At 37.0% G+C, this 18,654-nt stretch overlaps 1 protein-coding gene across 1 annotated transcript in view; it reads left to right on the top strand.

The window, feature by feature from the left end:
• AMPH (amphiphysin) overlaps positions 1-18,654 on the top strand; it is a 286,397-nt gene that overhangs the window by 202,097 nt on the left and 65,646 nt on the right. Inside the window, 4 exon segments of the mRNA XM_036010809.1 lie at positions 10,208-10,283; positions 10,921-11,003; positions 13,436-13,574; positions 14,646-14,774. Coding sequence (XP_035866702.1) covers positions 10,208-10,283; positions 10,921-11,003; positions 13,436-13,574; positions 14,646-14,774 — 427 coding nt within the window.

Here is an 18,654-nt window from a genome sequence, read left to right as displayed (position 1 = left end):
TATCTCCTTTTCTGTGTTCATTCCTAGTGCTTTTGATTTTTTGGCAACAATAGGCACTCAGAGTTTATTTTTGAACTACTAAAAAATCTATAAAAAATTTTAGACTGTAGGACATGTCTAATGCAATGTCCAGCTATAACCCACAGTTTAACATGTGTGAAATTAACTCATTGCCATGAATTTACTCATTCTTTCAGCATCTGCTTTTCTCTTTTTGGTACCATCATTCTTGGGCTTCCAGCCTCAAGATTTTGTAGTCCTTAACTATGGAACTTAAGAACTGTCAAAGGAAACAATCTGTCCTTTATCTGTATAATTTTCTGGATTGATGTCCCCATTTATATTCTCATTGACACCATCCCTAACCCTTATCATCCTTTGTAGATCATAAAAGTAGTCTTGCCCTCATGTTTCTGTCTTGGTCTCTGCATCCTATACACCTCTTTATTCAGAAGCTCCATTGTGACATATCTGTAGTCTGCTTAGGAACTTACTATATACAAGGTCTGTCCAGATACAGTCCAGCCATTATTAATATAACAAGAATGGTTTGTGCAGCATTGTTGTTACCTGGAAGCCAAGAAGAGTGGACTGGTATGCCCGTGAATGAACAATGCTGACTTCACTGTACTAGTTAGTAGGGGCAGTAGACACTGTTGAGTGAGCACTGTTCTGTGGCTGTCACATTCAAAATGACTGAGAGGGTAGAGCAATGTTTCTGCATCAAATTTTGCATTAAGCTTGAACATTTTTCCATGGAAACAATTTTGATGATTCAGAAGGATATAGCTATGGGTGGTGATTGGGAGCTTCATCACAACTACACACCTGCTCATGCATCACATCTTGTGCAGAGTTTTTTGGTGAAACATCAAGTCACCCAGGTGACTCAGCCTCTCTACAGCCCAGATTTGGCACTCTGAGACTTCTGGGTTTTCTCAAACCAAAAATCACCTTTGAAAGGGAAGAGATTTCAGACCATCAGTGAGATTTAGGAAAATAAGACAGGGCAGCTGATGATGACTGGGAGAACTATGTGAGGTCCCAAGGTGTCAACTTTGAAGGGGACTGAGACATTATTGTCCTAAGTACAATGTTTCTTGTATCTTCTTCAACAAATATCTCTATTTTTTATATTACATGGCTGGATACCTTTTGGACAGACCACATGTGTCCAAGAAAGACCTCACATCTCCCCCAATGAGCATTTTGAACAGCCTGAATATATAAGTATATAGATGAGATAAATATCTATTTATAATTTTAATTTTTATAGTCATTTATTACTAATCAAAGTTACAAATTATGCGAAATTGTGTTTTTTAAGAAATATATTGTTTGCGTTCTTACATTTTGAGAATACTTGTATCCAAAGTCTTTATCTGTATCTTGACACTCATCAAGTCAGCTAATATCTCTTTGGAGTGCCCCATGTTCCTCAACAGGTATTCCATCTTAAAAAAAGTTGTCATTTGCATACAATAAAGGCAGTCATTGTCATTTCTTCTATAAAAGAACTTTTGGGATGTCACACATAATTACACACTCCATGGCTTTTTAAACTGGACCTTGAAAAGACTTGGGTACCACAATATTTAGCACTTCCAATTATGAGACAACGCTCCTGGAAAAATTGCCAAAATTGTCAAAGATAAATACATGTTATTTGCCTTATACATATTGGATATGTAATAAAATTGTTTCTTTTTTTAAGGTTTATTTATTATTTTTAGAGAGGGAAGGGAGGGAGAGAGAGAGAGAGAGAGAGAAACATCAATGTGTGATTGCTAGGGGTCATGGCCTGCAACCCAGGCAGGTACCCTGACTGGGAATTGAACCTGCAACACTTTGGTTCACAGCCCGCACTCAATCCACTGAGCTATGCCAGCCAGGGCTACAAAAAAATTTTTTAGTGCTCTTTATAGTATCAAAATGAGCATTTACGATGTATTCTGTGGCTTATATGCCCTCCCAAAATAGTATATGCTTATCAAAATAAAGTCATTGTCAAACTATCTTGAATGTGGAAGGCTTTGTAGGGACTTAAAAACAAAGGGAATATTTAAGGGACAAATTTGGAGAGCAACTTTCCCCTTATCTGGTCATATACAATATAAATGCTTCAGTGCTTTTAAATCCAGTCTAACTTCTCATATGGCACTCAAGGCTCTTTCTCTTTATGTTAATTAGGTTCTATACTTTGATTAAAACCCAGCTCAGGCCTTTCCTTTTATATAGTGTGTTCCTTTACTAAACCCAAATTATTCAATCCCCATAATGATATAAATTGTGTGTGTTTTGTGTGAAAGAGAGAGATCATTATTGAAAACTTTCTATTTGCCAGGTATCATTTTGTGTGCTTTACATATGGTATATAGTCTCTAGTCATCACAATTACAGATATCCATCCCCATTTTACAGATAAGGAAGCTAAAGATTATATTGATTAACACCTTGCCTAAGATTGTAAATTTTATGAATCACTTTTTGTTTCTCCAGTCTTCCATTATTGTCATGTGTTTCAAAAATAGGGAGAAGAGGAATGAAGTACTACCTAGTGGAGGTGTAGGTTCAATTTTAAAAGGAAATGCTAGGGTATGTTTTTATGTTCTAAAGGGGATTACAATTTTGTAAGAGATGATAAAGAGGTATCACAAATAAGGAAGGGTTCCAAAGAAAAGACTTGAGCTAAATCTCTTTAAATGATTAATATCAAATTTAGTTTTAAAGGGTATTCTAGACTGAGGTAGAACATGAATAAAGGCATGGAGATTGAAGCAGATATTGTGGGTTCATGGAACTATGTTTAGTTTTTAATATAGTAGCTGGAGGTCACAGTGAAAGTATCCAGGAGGAGAGTTTGTGGTGATAAAGCACAAGAGAGGCAGTGGTCAGATTCATTTGTAATTCATTCAGTAGATACAGATTGACCACTCATTATGTGCCAACCACTATTTTAGGCACTGAAGATTCTGTACTGAAGATCTTTGTATTTGAAGCTTTTGTATTTGGAGCTATAGGAAAAGGCAGTGACCAAGAAAAGAAATAATAAAATAATAAACAAAAAAGTTCAAGGTAGACTATAAAATAAGATAATTTAACAGAAAGTAACACGGGATGGGATAACTAGTGTTGATTGGGAAGTTCAAGCAGGCTCCCTCAGAGAGATTGACAATATGTGAGAAAAAAGAAGTTTTAGTAAATTACTGAGTTCCAGCAGATATATGTTGAGTTTGAAGAGACATTAGGAGGTCCAAAAGGAAATATTTATTGAGGTAACTAGGTTGGGAGCTCAAAAAGAGGTTTGGTAGGGGTCATTATTATATGTGTGGTGGTTGATGTCATGAGAGTTGATGATGTGTAGGTGGTGAGATAGTTTCTGTTTTGACAAGGTGAAGGCCAAAGCAGAACCTTTGGGAACACCAATATTTAAGGAATGTGTAGAAGAAGAGGGGTATGTGGTAAAAGCCTGAGAATATGAAATAATTAGAAATGTAGAAGGAGACTTGGAAGGGACTTGGAGGAGCAGTATCTCAAAAATCCAAGAACAGAGAGAACTTAAACAATGAGGGAGTTCCAGGAGTGTCATTTACAATAGAAAGGTCAAGTAGATGAAGACAAAAGGTGCATTGCCTTTGGTGAACTTCCAGAGAAGTTCCAGTCAGTGGTGGGGTCAGAGCCTGATTATAGGCCTTGGAGACTGGATGGGTGATGAGGAAGCAGAAACAGTGGGTATTGTCTGTTATTTCAAGGATCTTGACAATGATGGGTATGCGGAATCATAACAGTTGTGGGGAGGGGTGACAGGGCAAGGGAAGTCTTTTAAAATGACTCTTATCATTCTGAGAAGATGGCAGTGGCAAAAGTGGGATGATTTAGGACTGAGTGTATATGGGGCCAGTAGGGAGTGAGGATGAGTGTGTTGACAGAGCTAGCCAGAGCATGTTGAGGGCTTAGTAGATGAAGATGTTGAGCCTGATGAGATAGTAGCCTGGAAGAAAAGGGTCAGTTATCTCAGAGATATTTTTTAAAAAGTCAGATTCTCTACAATTTAAAAAGCACTCAGAGTAGGGGGTGGCTGGGGAGGGATTATGAGGGGGTAGATATGAAATCCCCCCAAAAATAAAAATAAAGTAATTATTTTATTTTATCTTATTATTTTATTTTATTTTTTAAAGATTTTATTTATTTATTTTTAGAGACAGGGAAGGAAAGAGAAGGAGAAAGACAGGGAGAGAAACATCAATGTGTGGTTGCCTCTTGTGCACACCCCACTGGGGACCTGGCCTGCAACCCAGGTATATTCCCAGACTGGGAATTGAACCAGTGACCCTTTGGTTCACAGGGCATGCTCAGTCCACTGAGCTATACTGGATAGGGCTAAAATAATAATTTTAAAAACAAACAAGTGTGAATTTCACTCTTCTTTCCAGAAAATCAGGGTCCTGACATGGAGTAACTATCAACCCATATATTAAATATTAGTAAAGCAAAATTACTTTCTTATTTTTCCCACAAATATATTCTTCATTAAAAAAACTATTCCTAAGCTATCTGCATTACAGAAAGTCAAATGAAAAGGTTTACTTGCTTAGTATTCAACCACCCCCACTTCCCTAAAAAAACAAAACTCTGCAGCTGGAATGGAAGTGAATGAATGATGAGTATGCTTTGCATGCTGGGTGCTTAGGAAATTAGGGTAGTGGGTGAGCTGCTGAATTTTCCCATTTTAGAGGTGGGGCAATTTTCAGTGATGGCAGGATCCAGAATATGCACTTATTTATACACATTCATTGCAGAATGTGTATAAATAAGAATATGGGGCTCACAGAGGTCAGAGGATTAGGAGTTTGTTATGTGGTTGCATGGTCATGTGGTTGTAGAGATGTGCTTTATTGGTGCAAGGATTTGGTGAAAGAGAGGGAGGAAACCATGAAGGCATGTGCAGTTGTGGATAGTGAGTGGGGATGGCCAAGGAGGTGGGGGTATGTGGCTGGGAGGTTGATAGAGGAGCTGTAAAGAGGTTGAATATGTGTGGCGTAAATCTCAGGATAGTGTAAATGAGCTCATAGAACCAGGAGAAAACTCTTACTTATCTGACTCCGCCCACATGGTAAGTGAGTGATGGCAGAACATGCTTCCTCCCCTGCAGGAGACTCAGGGAAAAGCAGTGAGCACCCTCAGGAGAAGCAGACTTCCTTATGGCAGTGCAGAGGGAGGGTAGGTATTCTAGCCTGAAAGCTGTGGTCATATTAAGCTTAGCTGTTAATCCTTTCCACTGTTTCCAAGAACAACAACAACTACAACAGCAAAAATCTTAATAAAGAAATTTAGTTGGTCTTGACAGCCAATCAGAAGGAGTCTGAGGATGCCCCAGAGAAGTCCTTTAGGCAGGTGGTAGAATCTCTGAGACCCTTGTTTATGAAGAACTTGTGAAATAAAACCTCCCAAGCTGATAATATCAGAATTCAGAATGTGTTCTCTTTGAGGATGAGTGTTTCACTGATGGTGATACTACGTTTTTACAAGCTAAGGTTCTAGCCAGAACATGCCCTTCCAGTGCAAAGAGTACCATACTTGCTCATTCATTGACATGTTCTCTTGTTTGTTTGTTTACTTATTCATTCATGAATTCATTCATGCATTTATTCATTCATGAAATATAGTGAGGTAATCTCTACTTGGAAGGAAGTAATTGGAGAAAATCTCTGAATAATGTTGCATCAAAAATATTGAACTTTTTTTTCTAAATTAAAATTCCTTAGTTGATTTAATTTCTAAACTCTAAAAAGAAACCATAAAAATATTAGAAAATTATAGATGTTTGTTTAATCATTCTAAATAAAGCATTTCATTCTGGTACCTCCCCAATTATTCCTCAAAATAATAATTGGTGTGAACAAGTTGGTATGCAGTATATCATAAAATAAAATTTAAAGACAGAAGAATGAAGATTCTTGTTTTTGCCAAAAGTATCTAAAATTCAATAGGTTTAATATAAAATCTTATACAAATACATAGGAAAAGAACAGGAACTAAGAATAAGTAAAAAATATGATAGGTGACTCACAAAAGGAGAAATATAAATGACCAATACATAAATGAACAAAAAGTGTTAATTTTCATTAAAGAAATATAAATTTAAAAGTTGGTAACATACTAACTTTTACTGATTTATCAAACTTCCAAAGGTTTTGCATACAGCCATATTTAAAGTGGAGGTACTATAAAGGCCTGGCCCTTGAGAGAGCCATTTGGCAGTATACATCAAAGCCTTCTGTTGTATGTACCTTTCATATAGCATTTACATTCAAGAAACCTATTCTGAGGAAATGGTAAAGTTGTGCACAGTTTTAATTCATAGATCTTCATTAGGGTTTGCTTTATTGTAATGAAAAATCAATGAAAATAAAACAGTGCCCATCAATCAACTTCAACTACCCTCCGCTATCTACACCCACCTTCTGTTTAAAGCTGACCTGTTCTTCAGGGCAGCCTAATTGTGTTTTCTCAAACAGATGTTTGTATCTGGTGCAGGGCTCCTTATCCCCCTCACATCTCAGTTCCTTTAGCTGTTTCTGTCCAATCTAGTCACTTTTGATATTTAGTCATGTATGACTTTTGTGATAACTTGAACATTTACAATCTGTCTTCAAATCGGTTTCTGTCCCTTACCAGTATTAATGGAGCATGTGTTCACTGATCAGCCTCCTTGAAGGATATTGTTAATTTCTGGGGCCACTTTAGCCCACACTATATTTGCACCCAGAGTTAGATAGGCCCTTTGTTGAGTAATTGAATGAGGGAAGGTATGGGGAATTACTGACTGGTTGACTGGGATCCTGAAAAAGGAGTCCAGAGTTGCCACTTAAAGTTCCCAGGAAGACTTCTCTGCAGACAATACAATGAGTCAGGTCCCTCTGCACAGATTGTCAGAGCATCTACAGTCTCTCCTCTCTCATCCAACTGCTGCCTTAGTTACTTCTTCAAATACAGGTCCAGGCTCTCTCTCTTCTCCTATCTCAGACATGGCCAGAGGCCACAAATACCAATTGCCTGAAAATAAATGTTCTGCTTTGTGGTGTGGAAGGTCTTCTGTCTCAGAGCATAGGCCTGCTTTCCCAGGCTCTTTCTTCCAGGTTTCTGGTCTGACCTTCTTCAGTACTTATTATTTCCCAGTCACACTATAACAAGATTTTCTTGATTAATATATGTTTATGTATATGGATATTTGTATAAATTATTCATACACATACACAAACATATACATGGTTACCTACAATTGAAATTCAAATTTAAAAAGGGGACACGTGATCACTGTAGAGACAGAACATAAAACGTCAGTGAAACATTTGACTTTCTCTGTCTAGCTTATCTTACTTAGCAAAATGTCCTAAGCTCCATCCATCTTACTGGAAATGGCAGGATTTCCTTTTTCTCATGCACAATTAATATTATTTATAATACTATACATACACAATATTTTCTATATAATCTCACATCTTTACACACTCATCTGTTGGTGATTACTTGGGACCTTTCCATATTGTGGCTATTGTGAATAATGCTGCAGTTAACATGGAGTGCATGTACGCATATCTCTTTGAGATCTTGGATTGCTGAGATTATATGGTACTTCTATTCTAAATTCTTTTAGGAACTTTCACACTTTTTTCCATAATGGTTGCACCAGTTGACATTTCTGCTAACAATACACAGGGGTTCCTGTTTCTCCACATTCTTACCAACACTTGTTATTTCCTGTCTTTTTTTGATGATAGCCACTCTGACAGATGTGAGGTGATACTGCATGGTGTCACTTATATGTGGAATCTCAAAAAAAAAGGAAAAAGGTAAACTGATAGAAACTGAAAGTAGAAAGTGGATGCCAGTGGCTGGGGGAGTATAAGTAATATGGAGAGGTTGGTAAAAGCGTACAAACTTTCAGCTATAAGATAAATAAGGTCTGAGGATCTAATGTAAAGCATAGTGACAGTGGTTAATAACACTGTTATGTAAATGAAATTTTCTAAAAGAGCAGAACTTTAAAGTTCTCATCAAAAAAGGTGAGGTGATGTATTAATTAGCTAATTGGAGGGAATCCTTTCACAATGTACAAGGGTGGGCAAAAGTAGGTTTACAGTTGTAAGTGTGCAAAACAATTTATTCTTGTATTATTATGTGTTAATGTTTTTTCCATATGAACAACTATAAACCCACTTCTGCCCACCCTGTATATATAAGTCAAGTCACCATGATGCACACTCTAAATACCTTACAATTTTGTCAATTGTACCTCAGTAAACTTCAGGGGGAAAAGGTGAAGGGAATCCAAATAAACTAGTCTTAGAAATTTTATTTTTCAAGAAGATTGAGTGGAACATGGAGAAAAATTTGTATTGTATTTTTTACCTTTACCATTTATCTGCCCATACCTTCTCCCACCAGAAATTTAGGTACAGGTTAGGCCATTGAATAAGCAAGTCTTATTGGTTGGATAGATTCAGCACTCAACTATTTTTTTTTTTACCTCTGAATCTCTAAATTAGACTTCTAGCTTTTATTTTGTTAAAATTATATACCACTGAATTCATGGGAAAACACATAAAAATGATATTCATGCTTAAGCAAAGTTTCTCAACAAATATTTCATGCTTTTCTACTCATTTTCCTCCTTTTGCATCCAAATGATGGTTCTCCATTTATTAACTACATAATCTTGGACAATTAACCCTCTCTCTGTGCCTCAGTTTTCCTGGATAAAAAGTGGGGACCACTACCCTAAAGGGTAGTTATGAGAATTAAGTGAGGGAATATATAAAAATGCTGAGAGAGCTGCTCTCTCTAAGAGCTTTGATGGAATATTGGTCCACCTCTGCTTGGTGAAATCCTACAGACCAGAGTGTAAAAAGACAAGAAGCCCTTTCTCTATCATCTCATCTCATTGGTTATATGAGAGGGGTACATATTGTGTACTGCACATTCTTATTCCTCAATAAGTATTCTTATCATTAACTTCCTGAATATATGTTTATTCCGTATATTAGGCCTATCTAATGTTTCTCATATCTAAGTCCTTACTTGCTCTTGATCGGGATTTGGAATCTAATTAAACAATTATGATTCTGGGGTTATTTTTGAGATTGTCATTGAAACAGAAACATGAATTAAATCAAAGTGTAACTTACTCACCTGGATGCAGAAGGATTGAATTAGTACAGTCCAAAGAGCTCTCATTTAGAGCAGAGGGAGCTTATAATGGGGCTTCTGGGCTATATCCACTGGGGTGACTTAGTGTACTTACTTTAGGGAGCTAAGTAGCTCAAGAGACTTTGCTTATGTCAATGTTTGAGATATTTGCAAATGGACAGCTTGTATATTTATTTGTTCAATGAAAGCCTGCTGTCACTTTAGCTGAAGAATTGTAATTAATTTGTTGGTCTTTTATTTTCTTCTGTCACACAAATTTCAGAATAGAAATATATGATATCAAAACTAGACCATTTATATTTTGTAAAAATTAAAAAAATAAATTCCTATTTCTCAAAGCCTTTGTAAGATACATATCTGAAATACAAATAAATTCTTAGGGCAGTGGTCCCAAATGTGCTAATTTCTGAACCAAGAGCACCTAGAGCTGGTTAGAAATGCAAATTTGGTCCCTACCTCAGATCTACTGACTCAGAAACAAACATCCAGGTGATTCTGAAGCACACTCAAGTACCACGGACTTAGGGTAATAACTACATTTCAGGAGAGGTGCTGTATGTGAAATGATATTATCTTTGTGATTTATTTTTAAAATTTTATGTATTTATTTTTAGAGAGAGGGGAAAGAGAGAGAAAGAGAGAGAGAAACATCAATGTGTGAAAGAAACATAGATCAGTTGCCTCTCTCATCCACTGCAACCAGGTGCCAGGCCCCAACCCTGGCATGTACCCTAACCAGGAATCTAACTGGTGACCTTTTGCTTTGCGGAACAATGCTCAGACATACAACCAACTGATCTATGTGGGGTACAGAGCTTTTTGTTTATATTTTTGATCAGGAAAGGTCGGCATACTTTGGGTTAAGTATTTTATTTAGTCCAATGTTATTCAATATTATATAAAGAAAACCTCTTTTTAATATATTTAATTGCTATTAAAATACAGTTTTGCTCACTGGTCTTTCCCTTCTGTTCTTCTTTGCATCTCCACATGGTAGACGAATTGGATTTTATGTCAATACTTTCAAAAATGTCTCTAGCCTTGAGGCCAAGTTTCATAAGGAAATTGCAGTGGTGAGTAATGATTATTTTTACTTATGGAATATAAAGTAAATGAACATTTATTCTGGAAGCAAATGAAGTGGCATAGCATGATGCAAAGAATATGCTCACTTGCATGTTGTTTTTAATAGTGTGTTATTACTCTCAGTATTATTTCTACAGGTTTGTTATGGTCACATAGTTCTCTATGTCTTACAAAGGTTTTAGTTTGTGGGTGTACAAAAGTGCTCTCATGAATCACTGGCTACTTTTATTTCTTCTCTGAAATAATTTTTTTCATTGTCACAGTTTTGTTTTTTCTCAATCAGTTTTTAATGTTGGAATCTCAAGTGATACTTTAAGCTATGAAAAAATTTGCCTCCAAATATTCAGATAATCTGCAGCTGTGCCCTCAGCTGGTGTTTTCTTAGTTTAGCAGGTACTTGTATTACTTCATCTCTGGTAAAGTCAATGTAAACAATTATTTTTTGTTTTTTTTCTTTGTACTCTGGTTAATTAATATATTTTAATTTTTTAAGTTTATTTCTAGCCTTTAAGTTTTGACATGAATGCTACCTTTTCAATAAACAGTCCATTTTGGGGGCACAGTAGCCTGAGTAGGCATCAGAATGAATTGCAGCTAATAGACAAGTGGCCTCTGTCTCCTTAGCTTTGCCACAAACTGTATGAAGTAATGACAAAACTGGGTGACCAGCACGCTGACAAGGCCTTCACCATTCAAGGCGCTCCCAGGTAGGCCAAGTTCATCAGAGCCAAGTCCATGTTCATTCATTTAAATGCATTGCTTGTTGCAAGTTCTGCAGTCTGTACCAACCTATACTATTTTATTCATCCTATAAAAGTAAAAAATACAGGAGCCTTTCCATGTGGAGGCAGATACCAGCCTTAATTCTATGCTTTTACGTTTACCTTCACCCTTCAGATTTACCTCCCACAACCTTTTTTCATTGTCATGATAGAACTGACTATCTGCCTCTCTGCTTTCCATGGAACCTAAGAGCAATGGTATAAGTTTTTAACATATAATTTCTAGTTATGCACTTATTACTTTTCTTGGAGAAGAAGGAATTCCTTGAACTCACAACTATTACCCTGAAATTTATCACTGGTGATGACATACTTAAAGAATCCATTTTGGGAAGGGAGAGAAGAAGTTGGTAACACCTCACCACCACCTTACCTTCTCCTAACTCCATCTTGCACACACTGCATTGTTTTTTTTTTCTTTTATTGCACATGGTTATTTTGAGTATGCCTTCAAATACACTAAAGATCCATTGATCCATAGGTGAAATGCCTACATTGTCAGGGTTGTTTGGCTTTACACCATCTTTCTCCCATGATTTTGGAATTCCTCTTTTTCCATCCTTCTCAGATATTATGCACTCAAAGAATGCAGGCAAGTGAACCTTGTGCTGGAAGTCCAAAGACCCAGCTTTCAGTTTTATGGCTCTACATGTGGTTAACATGTGTTGACTTTCCTAAGTTCAAGAGCATCTCTAGTTAAAGATCTCGTTTTTTTTTACTAGTAGGGGGAAATAGATGTTTTGGACTAAATAGCTTTAAAATAATAGCAGAGTTGGGGGTGGAGGGATCAAGAAAAAGGAGAAAAGACTCATGGACATGGACTACTGTATGGTGATTGCAGTGGGGAAAGGGGTGGGTAGAGGTGGAAGAGGGTATAAGGGAGATAAATGATAATGGAAAATATAATAAAAATAAACAGAAAATAAAGTAATAAGCAGTTGTAACATTCTATATATGCAATTTTAACATCAATATATATACTCATACATACTTATAAATATATGCATACTCCTACACATACACCACTATCTCTACGTGTCAGTGTTTGAATCTCTCTGGAGGTAGCTAATATTCTTATTTGTTGCTCCTTGGATTAGCTGTATTCATAGTCTCTGCTATGGCTGCTGTACTAAGTGAGCATAAAGTATGTCTCTCCTTCTAAGGGAAAGAATATGACTAGAAGAATACACAAAAGGGGCAGAGACACACTGTTTCTAATGCACCTAGGAACACAGTAAGAACTGTAATATCAAAATGATTTTTAGGTTTTTGAGAAATAAAATACATAAAAAATAAGGGTTCCTCCATTACAGAGAGATGAAAAGGATAAAGGCATCTGAAAATTTCAAAGTTGCTAAATCAGATAAAATGGAGAAATGGGGCCACAGTAATTTAACAAATGTTCCTTTCATTTTTTTCAACATTTCTGTGCAGAATGAGGCAGTGAGTGAACAAGCTCAGTAGCATCTATCTCTATTAAGCATAGATTGGGGTTGTGCTTCCTGACAGAGGCATGATTGGGGCTATGTGCCCCAATCATGTGGTATCTCTGTGTTCTCTCTGTAAGATCCATTCCCTTGTAGGCCATGCTGCTGTGTACATATTTATTTTGGGATGCAGATCCTGTTCCCTTAATCTTGTAGACTTTTGAAATTCTTAGAGAGCAGAATGTGTCCCCAGTGCCTTCTTAGTCATTAACTTCAGGCTGTTCACAAGCACCTGGCCTGATACCAGGTATGTGGTGGGTTGTGAGTAAATATTTCTGATTCTGTTACATAATTTGTTTGCACATTTCAAGGTGCCTGAGTTGAGTCATTGTTCTTAAAGATGTAGAAGTAGAAAGGGTTAATGAATTAATTTCCAAATGTTATCAAAAAAACACTCCTACAAAATCTTAAAAGTAACACTAGCCTAAGGATGCCGTTTAACATAAAATTTTTCATTTTTGAAGTAGTTTTTTCTATAGATTATGACATAGCAACATTACCTTCTAAGTCAATAGTGAAATTAGTACAGTTAATTCAGTTTATGTTTGAAAGATTCTTGCAAAACCTACTTGGCACAGTGGAAAGAATAAGGGTCACACTAGTAAGGCCTGAATTCAGATCCAGTTAATTACCCAGTGATTTTAGGCATTTTTAACTCTTCTGCATAGGTATTGCGGTGATTAGAGATAATCTACGAGCAGGGTCTGGCATACGGTGTTAAGGTGTTAATAACCAGAATTAACCCAGAAGAAGGACTGGATAACAAATAATACCTGTTATGTCTCAGAATTTCTCTGGGATGGAGGATTCCTAATAAATAAATACTGTTCCTTAGAAGACCCCTTGCTTACATCTTGTGTGTCCATCCAGTGATTCAGGTCCTCTCCGCATCACAAAGACACCATCACCGCCTGAAGAGCCTTCACCCATCCCAAGCCCAACAGCTAGTCCCAATCATACACTGGTGCCTGCGTCTCCTGCACCAGCACGGCCTCGGTCACCTTCACAGGTAGGAAGAGATCAAATATATTAGGGTGACTGGAAAAGCTCATGGTAGGATGACCCCATCAGGTATTGTCCTGTGGGGCAGGGGAATTGAGAGGAGTTTACTTCTGGTTGAGGAGACTTTGAAGTATGAAGTTTTAGGCATTATAGTTGTCACTAAGGAATCAACTTATTTTCCTTATTTGGACCTTTTATTTTCTTGCACACCCTATACTTGAGTGTGTTTACCTCAGCTTTCTCAGGCTTGCCTACTCTCCTCTTCCATCTTTTGCTCACAGAATCCTTTCCATAAAGGCTCCCATTAATCCTACCATCTTCATGAAACCTCTCTCCTGTAGTGCTTTAGTAAGGATCATGCAAGTACAGCCACAAAAAGCTGTTATGTGAATATGCCACTTCATACTTTTTGTATCATCCACCATATATTGTACGTGAACAGACATGCAACAAAAGTGCAGGAAACAAATGATGGAAAAAAATAGTAAGGGCCAGAAAAAGGTAAATATAGAGAAAAAATGCCACCCATTCTTTCCTACCTTCAGTGAACATGAAATTTCTATAAGAAAACTTGAAGTGTCCAGTACAGTTTAAGCTTTCATGTGTTCAGCTAAAACTAAGGAAGGAAATTCATAGGAAGATACATGTAGCAAATGTATGCTGCCTGTAGGTAGTCTCACTGATTCCAATAAAAAACTTGCTTGATTTTAATTTTAAAATTTTAACTCATTGCTGAAGTGAGAAATCATTTTCAGTTTGCTTCAGAGAAGGTAGTGCCTTAGTTTAATATTAGAGGCACAGGTATCTGACCATGCAGCCCTGAGTATAGCTCTTGGGGTTGTGGTGGATGGAGCCTTAGAGCCTGAGTTTTTCTTATTGGACCAGTGCCTGTCTATGCTCACAGAGCCACTCAAGCAGATGGCATTCTGTACTATTAGGTGGGCTTGTTTCTATATGTAGATCTGAATTTCAGTCAGTAATCTATCTGTCCTTCCACCTCTGTTCACATGAGATTTTTGCATGTCTCGCACATCATCTTTGGCTGAATTAACTACTGCTTGTGTTTAATGCTTTGTAGACAAGGAAAGGGCCTCCTATACCACCTCTGCCTAAAGTCACCCCAACAAAGGAACTGCAGCAGGAGAACATCATCAGTTTCTTTGAGGACAACTTTGTCCCAGAAATCAGTGTGACAATACCTTCCCAGGTGAGTGCCTAGTACAGTGATGGGATGTCTATAAAGTACATGGTGGAGGGACTCTCAGGGCTCAACTCTAAAGAAAGAAGATGCTAGAGCTAACAATATGATTTCAGTTGCTATTCAGATTTGCTTGGTATGTCTAAAGCATTTTCAAATGGGAGATGTATATTTTGAAAATATTCATATTATTTTTGACTATTAAGATCAATAAGTAGCACATACTTATTGTAGAAAATGGGAAAGCACTAAAAAGCGTAAAAGGAATAATTTTAGTAATTACTTAAATCATACCACTCTGACTTAGCCACAAATATGCTCTGGTTTATTTATTTATTTATTTGGTCTTTTTATTTCCTAGTTATATATTGATTTTGCTCTACAAAATTTAAATTGTATTGTTATGTACTCCTGACTTTTTATTTAATTGCATGAGCGTTTTTTCATGTCATAATATTATCTTTTCAAAAATAATGTTTAACTGGAGTATTCTGTCAGGTGGATGTAGCAACCCTTGACTGTTCACAGGTTGATTCCAATTTTTTAATGATTTCACTAGTGCTTTGGTGAATGTCAGTATAAATGAATTCATGTTTGCACCTTCTATTACTTCTTTTATATTACTTCCTAGTAAAGAATAGGAAAATGAAATTAAAGAGGTGAATATTTTTAAATCTTTTGCCATACCTCAGGTAGAAATGTATCCTTGCACTTGATTTGGCAAATGGAAATGTTGATGTTCCCTTGCTTTCAAAGACAACTGGATGCAGGTGTTCCACCTTTAGTTACCCTCAGTGGACTGTAGCCCTGTCCCTGTGAGCAGCTTGGTTGTCTTGAGGATAGTCTTGACTTTCAGGGCTGTTCCTAATGTCATTAAAGCCAACTCTTTAAGAGTTAAAGTCCCCAGTCATGCCAATATAATTTCACCCAGTGTTGACAGGATCAGAAATATTTACATTTTGTAAGTGATGTGAGCACCACTTTTTAATTACTGAACACATCAATAACAACACTGTGTATGACATCACAATTACAATTACACTCTGTTGACAATAATAGAAGTAATGTACTGATCAATGAAGTACAATCAATGTACTGATAATGAAGTATCAGGGGGTTCAGAAAATAAAAACTCAGAAGCAGTACAGTGTCAAATCATAATTTTTCATCCCCTTAAAGGCCATTTATCAACAGATACTGCGTTTAGCTAATAGTTTTCCTTCTGTTGTTTATATGAGATGTTCAATATGATAAGATAAGTAGGGCTTGAAATGAGATTTAGCAACTCCTTTGAGGAGAGGGAATTGTGTGTTTATTAGTGCATGGACAAATTATGCCTGTGGCTACACAGATGCTTCTGGGAATAGCTTGAACCAAATGATCTTACTCAGCATCCACCTGGCACCAAACTTGAGGAGTTTTCATTTCTAAGTTGTGCTATCCATTTGCATTTGCTAACAGCTCAGCTTCATTTTTTTTTTTCTATATCACTCTTCAGTTCAGAGTGTTTCAGGTGATACTATCCTTATTATCAATTTCCTTTCACCTGGACCCTCTAAGAACATCCTCTGAATTCCATCACAAATAGAGCATGTGGGTCACCTAGAAACCATGTGTGCTTGCTGAGGACCTATCCATTTAGCAGTTAAGGCAATTGAAGTAGAGAAAATGTGACACATAGACTAGTTCTGAAATAAAGATGGGGTTCAAGAGTGTTCTTTCTTTTAAAATGTGTTTTTATTTGCAGTTTGCTAGTTTGTAGATAAGGGTCCTTCATGGTGAGGAAAAAAAAGAGTTGAAGCACTTTTAAAAATTACAAATGCCAGGAGAGGCCTCCAAGTACTTCTGAAAGCATTGACTTTTGCTGATATTGTTGAGTGAATATGATGGGAAAAGTCAAGGGTAGGAGAAGAGAGAGAAGCACCTCTCAAAACAGAACCATCTCTAGCTGCTGCTTCTGTGATGAGACAGCTGGTAGAGTGCTGGCCCCGCCTGGCTGTCAGGGTCCGTGTGTTGTGGCTGCAACAAACAAATTCACATGGCCTACAGAAGTCCTATGGAGAGAAAGGGATGGCAATACCACTCTCTCAGTGAAAGAGAAGAAGGGCACCGACCCCTGCCTGGACAGGCTTTTACTGCTTTTCTGGACACATTACATTGAGGATTGTCCTCATTTACTATGCATAGGTTCACTTTAGGTGGTTACCTTTTACAGAAAACAAAGGAGAATATGTTGCTAATTACATCAAAGAAGAAGGATATTTGCAAGTGCAAAGGGAAAAGTGGTTAAACTGATTACACTCCTACCTGAGGTTTAGCATAGATTTTAGGAAGTTACTTTAAAGATATGAAGTAAACGTTTGCTGCCTCAATTCAGAGTGAGGGAGTTTTAGCAAAAGCAAGCCTCATAACAGCCTAGGTACAATACAGGCCTGATTCCCCATGGGAAAAACTATCTGTGGGCATGGGTCATGTGTGCCCTTCCAGTGGGGGCTGGGCTACATTTCCCACTGCCACACAGAACAGTCCCCTATACTGTGTGTCATGCCCATCAGTCCACCAGGCAATTTTGCAAGAACTACCTACCAGCGACATTATGGGGGTGCATTCTGGGGGTTCATCTTCATTTATATAGTATTCTCTTAATATGGGGAGGAGGCAGAAAGGAGTTTCTGTCATTTTTTTCCAAATCTGGAAAGCAACATGGCTCTAGCAGGTGGATCACAGTATATGACTTGAAGCATTTCCATTGACTAAATGGCTGTTAGTTTCATGTCATGATATCAAGAGAGGGAGTGAAACAAAAATTTACATTTCAGTATACTTTTTAGCTTCTGGACTGATACAGTTTAGCTTTATTTTAAAATTTACAGATACCGCCTTTTTGTGAAGCATCTTAACCAAGTCCCTTAGGTGCTTATACCTCTGTAGATATAGCCATCGTGTGTTATTACTTCAGCCCTTTTGGGTCTCATCTAGCAGTTTCTGATTCAGCAGATCTTGGTTGGGGACCAAGAATCTGATTTTCTAGTAAGTTCTCAGGTGATGCTGATGTTGCTGGTCTTGAGATCACATTGAAAATAACTGACTGTTTTACAACATCAGAATTCCACATGATACAAATATGTGGCTATGAACAAAGTACCACATCAAATTAACAGATTTCTTCCTGAGAAATAATCAGCTGAGTTTAGTGTGTGTCATGACTGACAACGTATAATTACTACACTTATGTCTTTAAATGTTATATATTTAGGGTTGTTGGGCTTATACACATGTATATGTATGATTATGATATTAGATATGTTACCAGATTATATGTCAAGCTACATATTATAAGTGAAAGGATTGTCTCAAATGGATGATAATATTTTTAGATATGCACAGATAACTGATTAAAAAATAAATAGAAATTTCAGGAGGAAAATGGATGCCAGCTGACAAGGAGCAGAGTATTGAAAGCTAGGGAGCTGAGATATACTTCCAGGTACATATATTATAATAATATACAGTGATCCATTTGCATTTATTTAATATTTTAAAAATGTTTGAGTAATTCTCCATTTAATAGATAAACTTTGTGTATTTTCTATTTTTGCCCTGTGCTTTATAGAGAAGGAAGGCATTTGTATTCATCCCACCTAGAAACTCAAACATAATGATTAGAATTTCTTACTTCTGATTGATTTACCTGTGTTATCACAGTGATAATTCTCTCTTGAGTGTGTTCTAGGATTGGAAACAGAAATATATCAGACCAGAAAGCCCTCAAATGGCCCCAGACCTTAAATATATCACAGAATCTGCTCTGGGAAATATCCTTAGCTGCTTACAGGGAGATGCCCCAATATCAAGACTAAGGGCTGATCTTGCTCTCTGGTTCTGTGTT

This window comes from Phyllostomus discolor, chromosome 10 (genome assembly GCF_004126475.2).
Source record: "Phyllostomus discolor isolate MPI-MPIP mPhyDis1 chromosome 10, mPhyDis1.pri.v3, whole genome shotgun sequence".
NCBI classification, from domain to species: domain Eukaryota; kingdom Metazoa; phylum Chordata; class Mammalia; order Chiroptera; family Phyllostomidae; genus Phyllostomus; species Phyllostomus discolor.
This window is presented reverse-complemented; position numbering and strand designations above follow the sequence as displayed.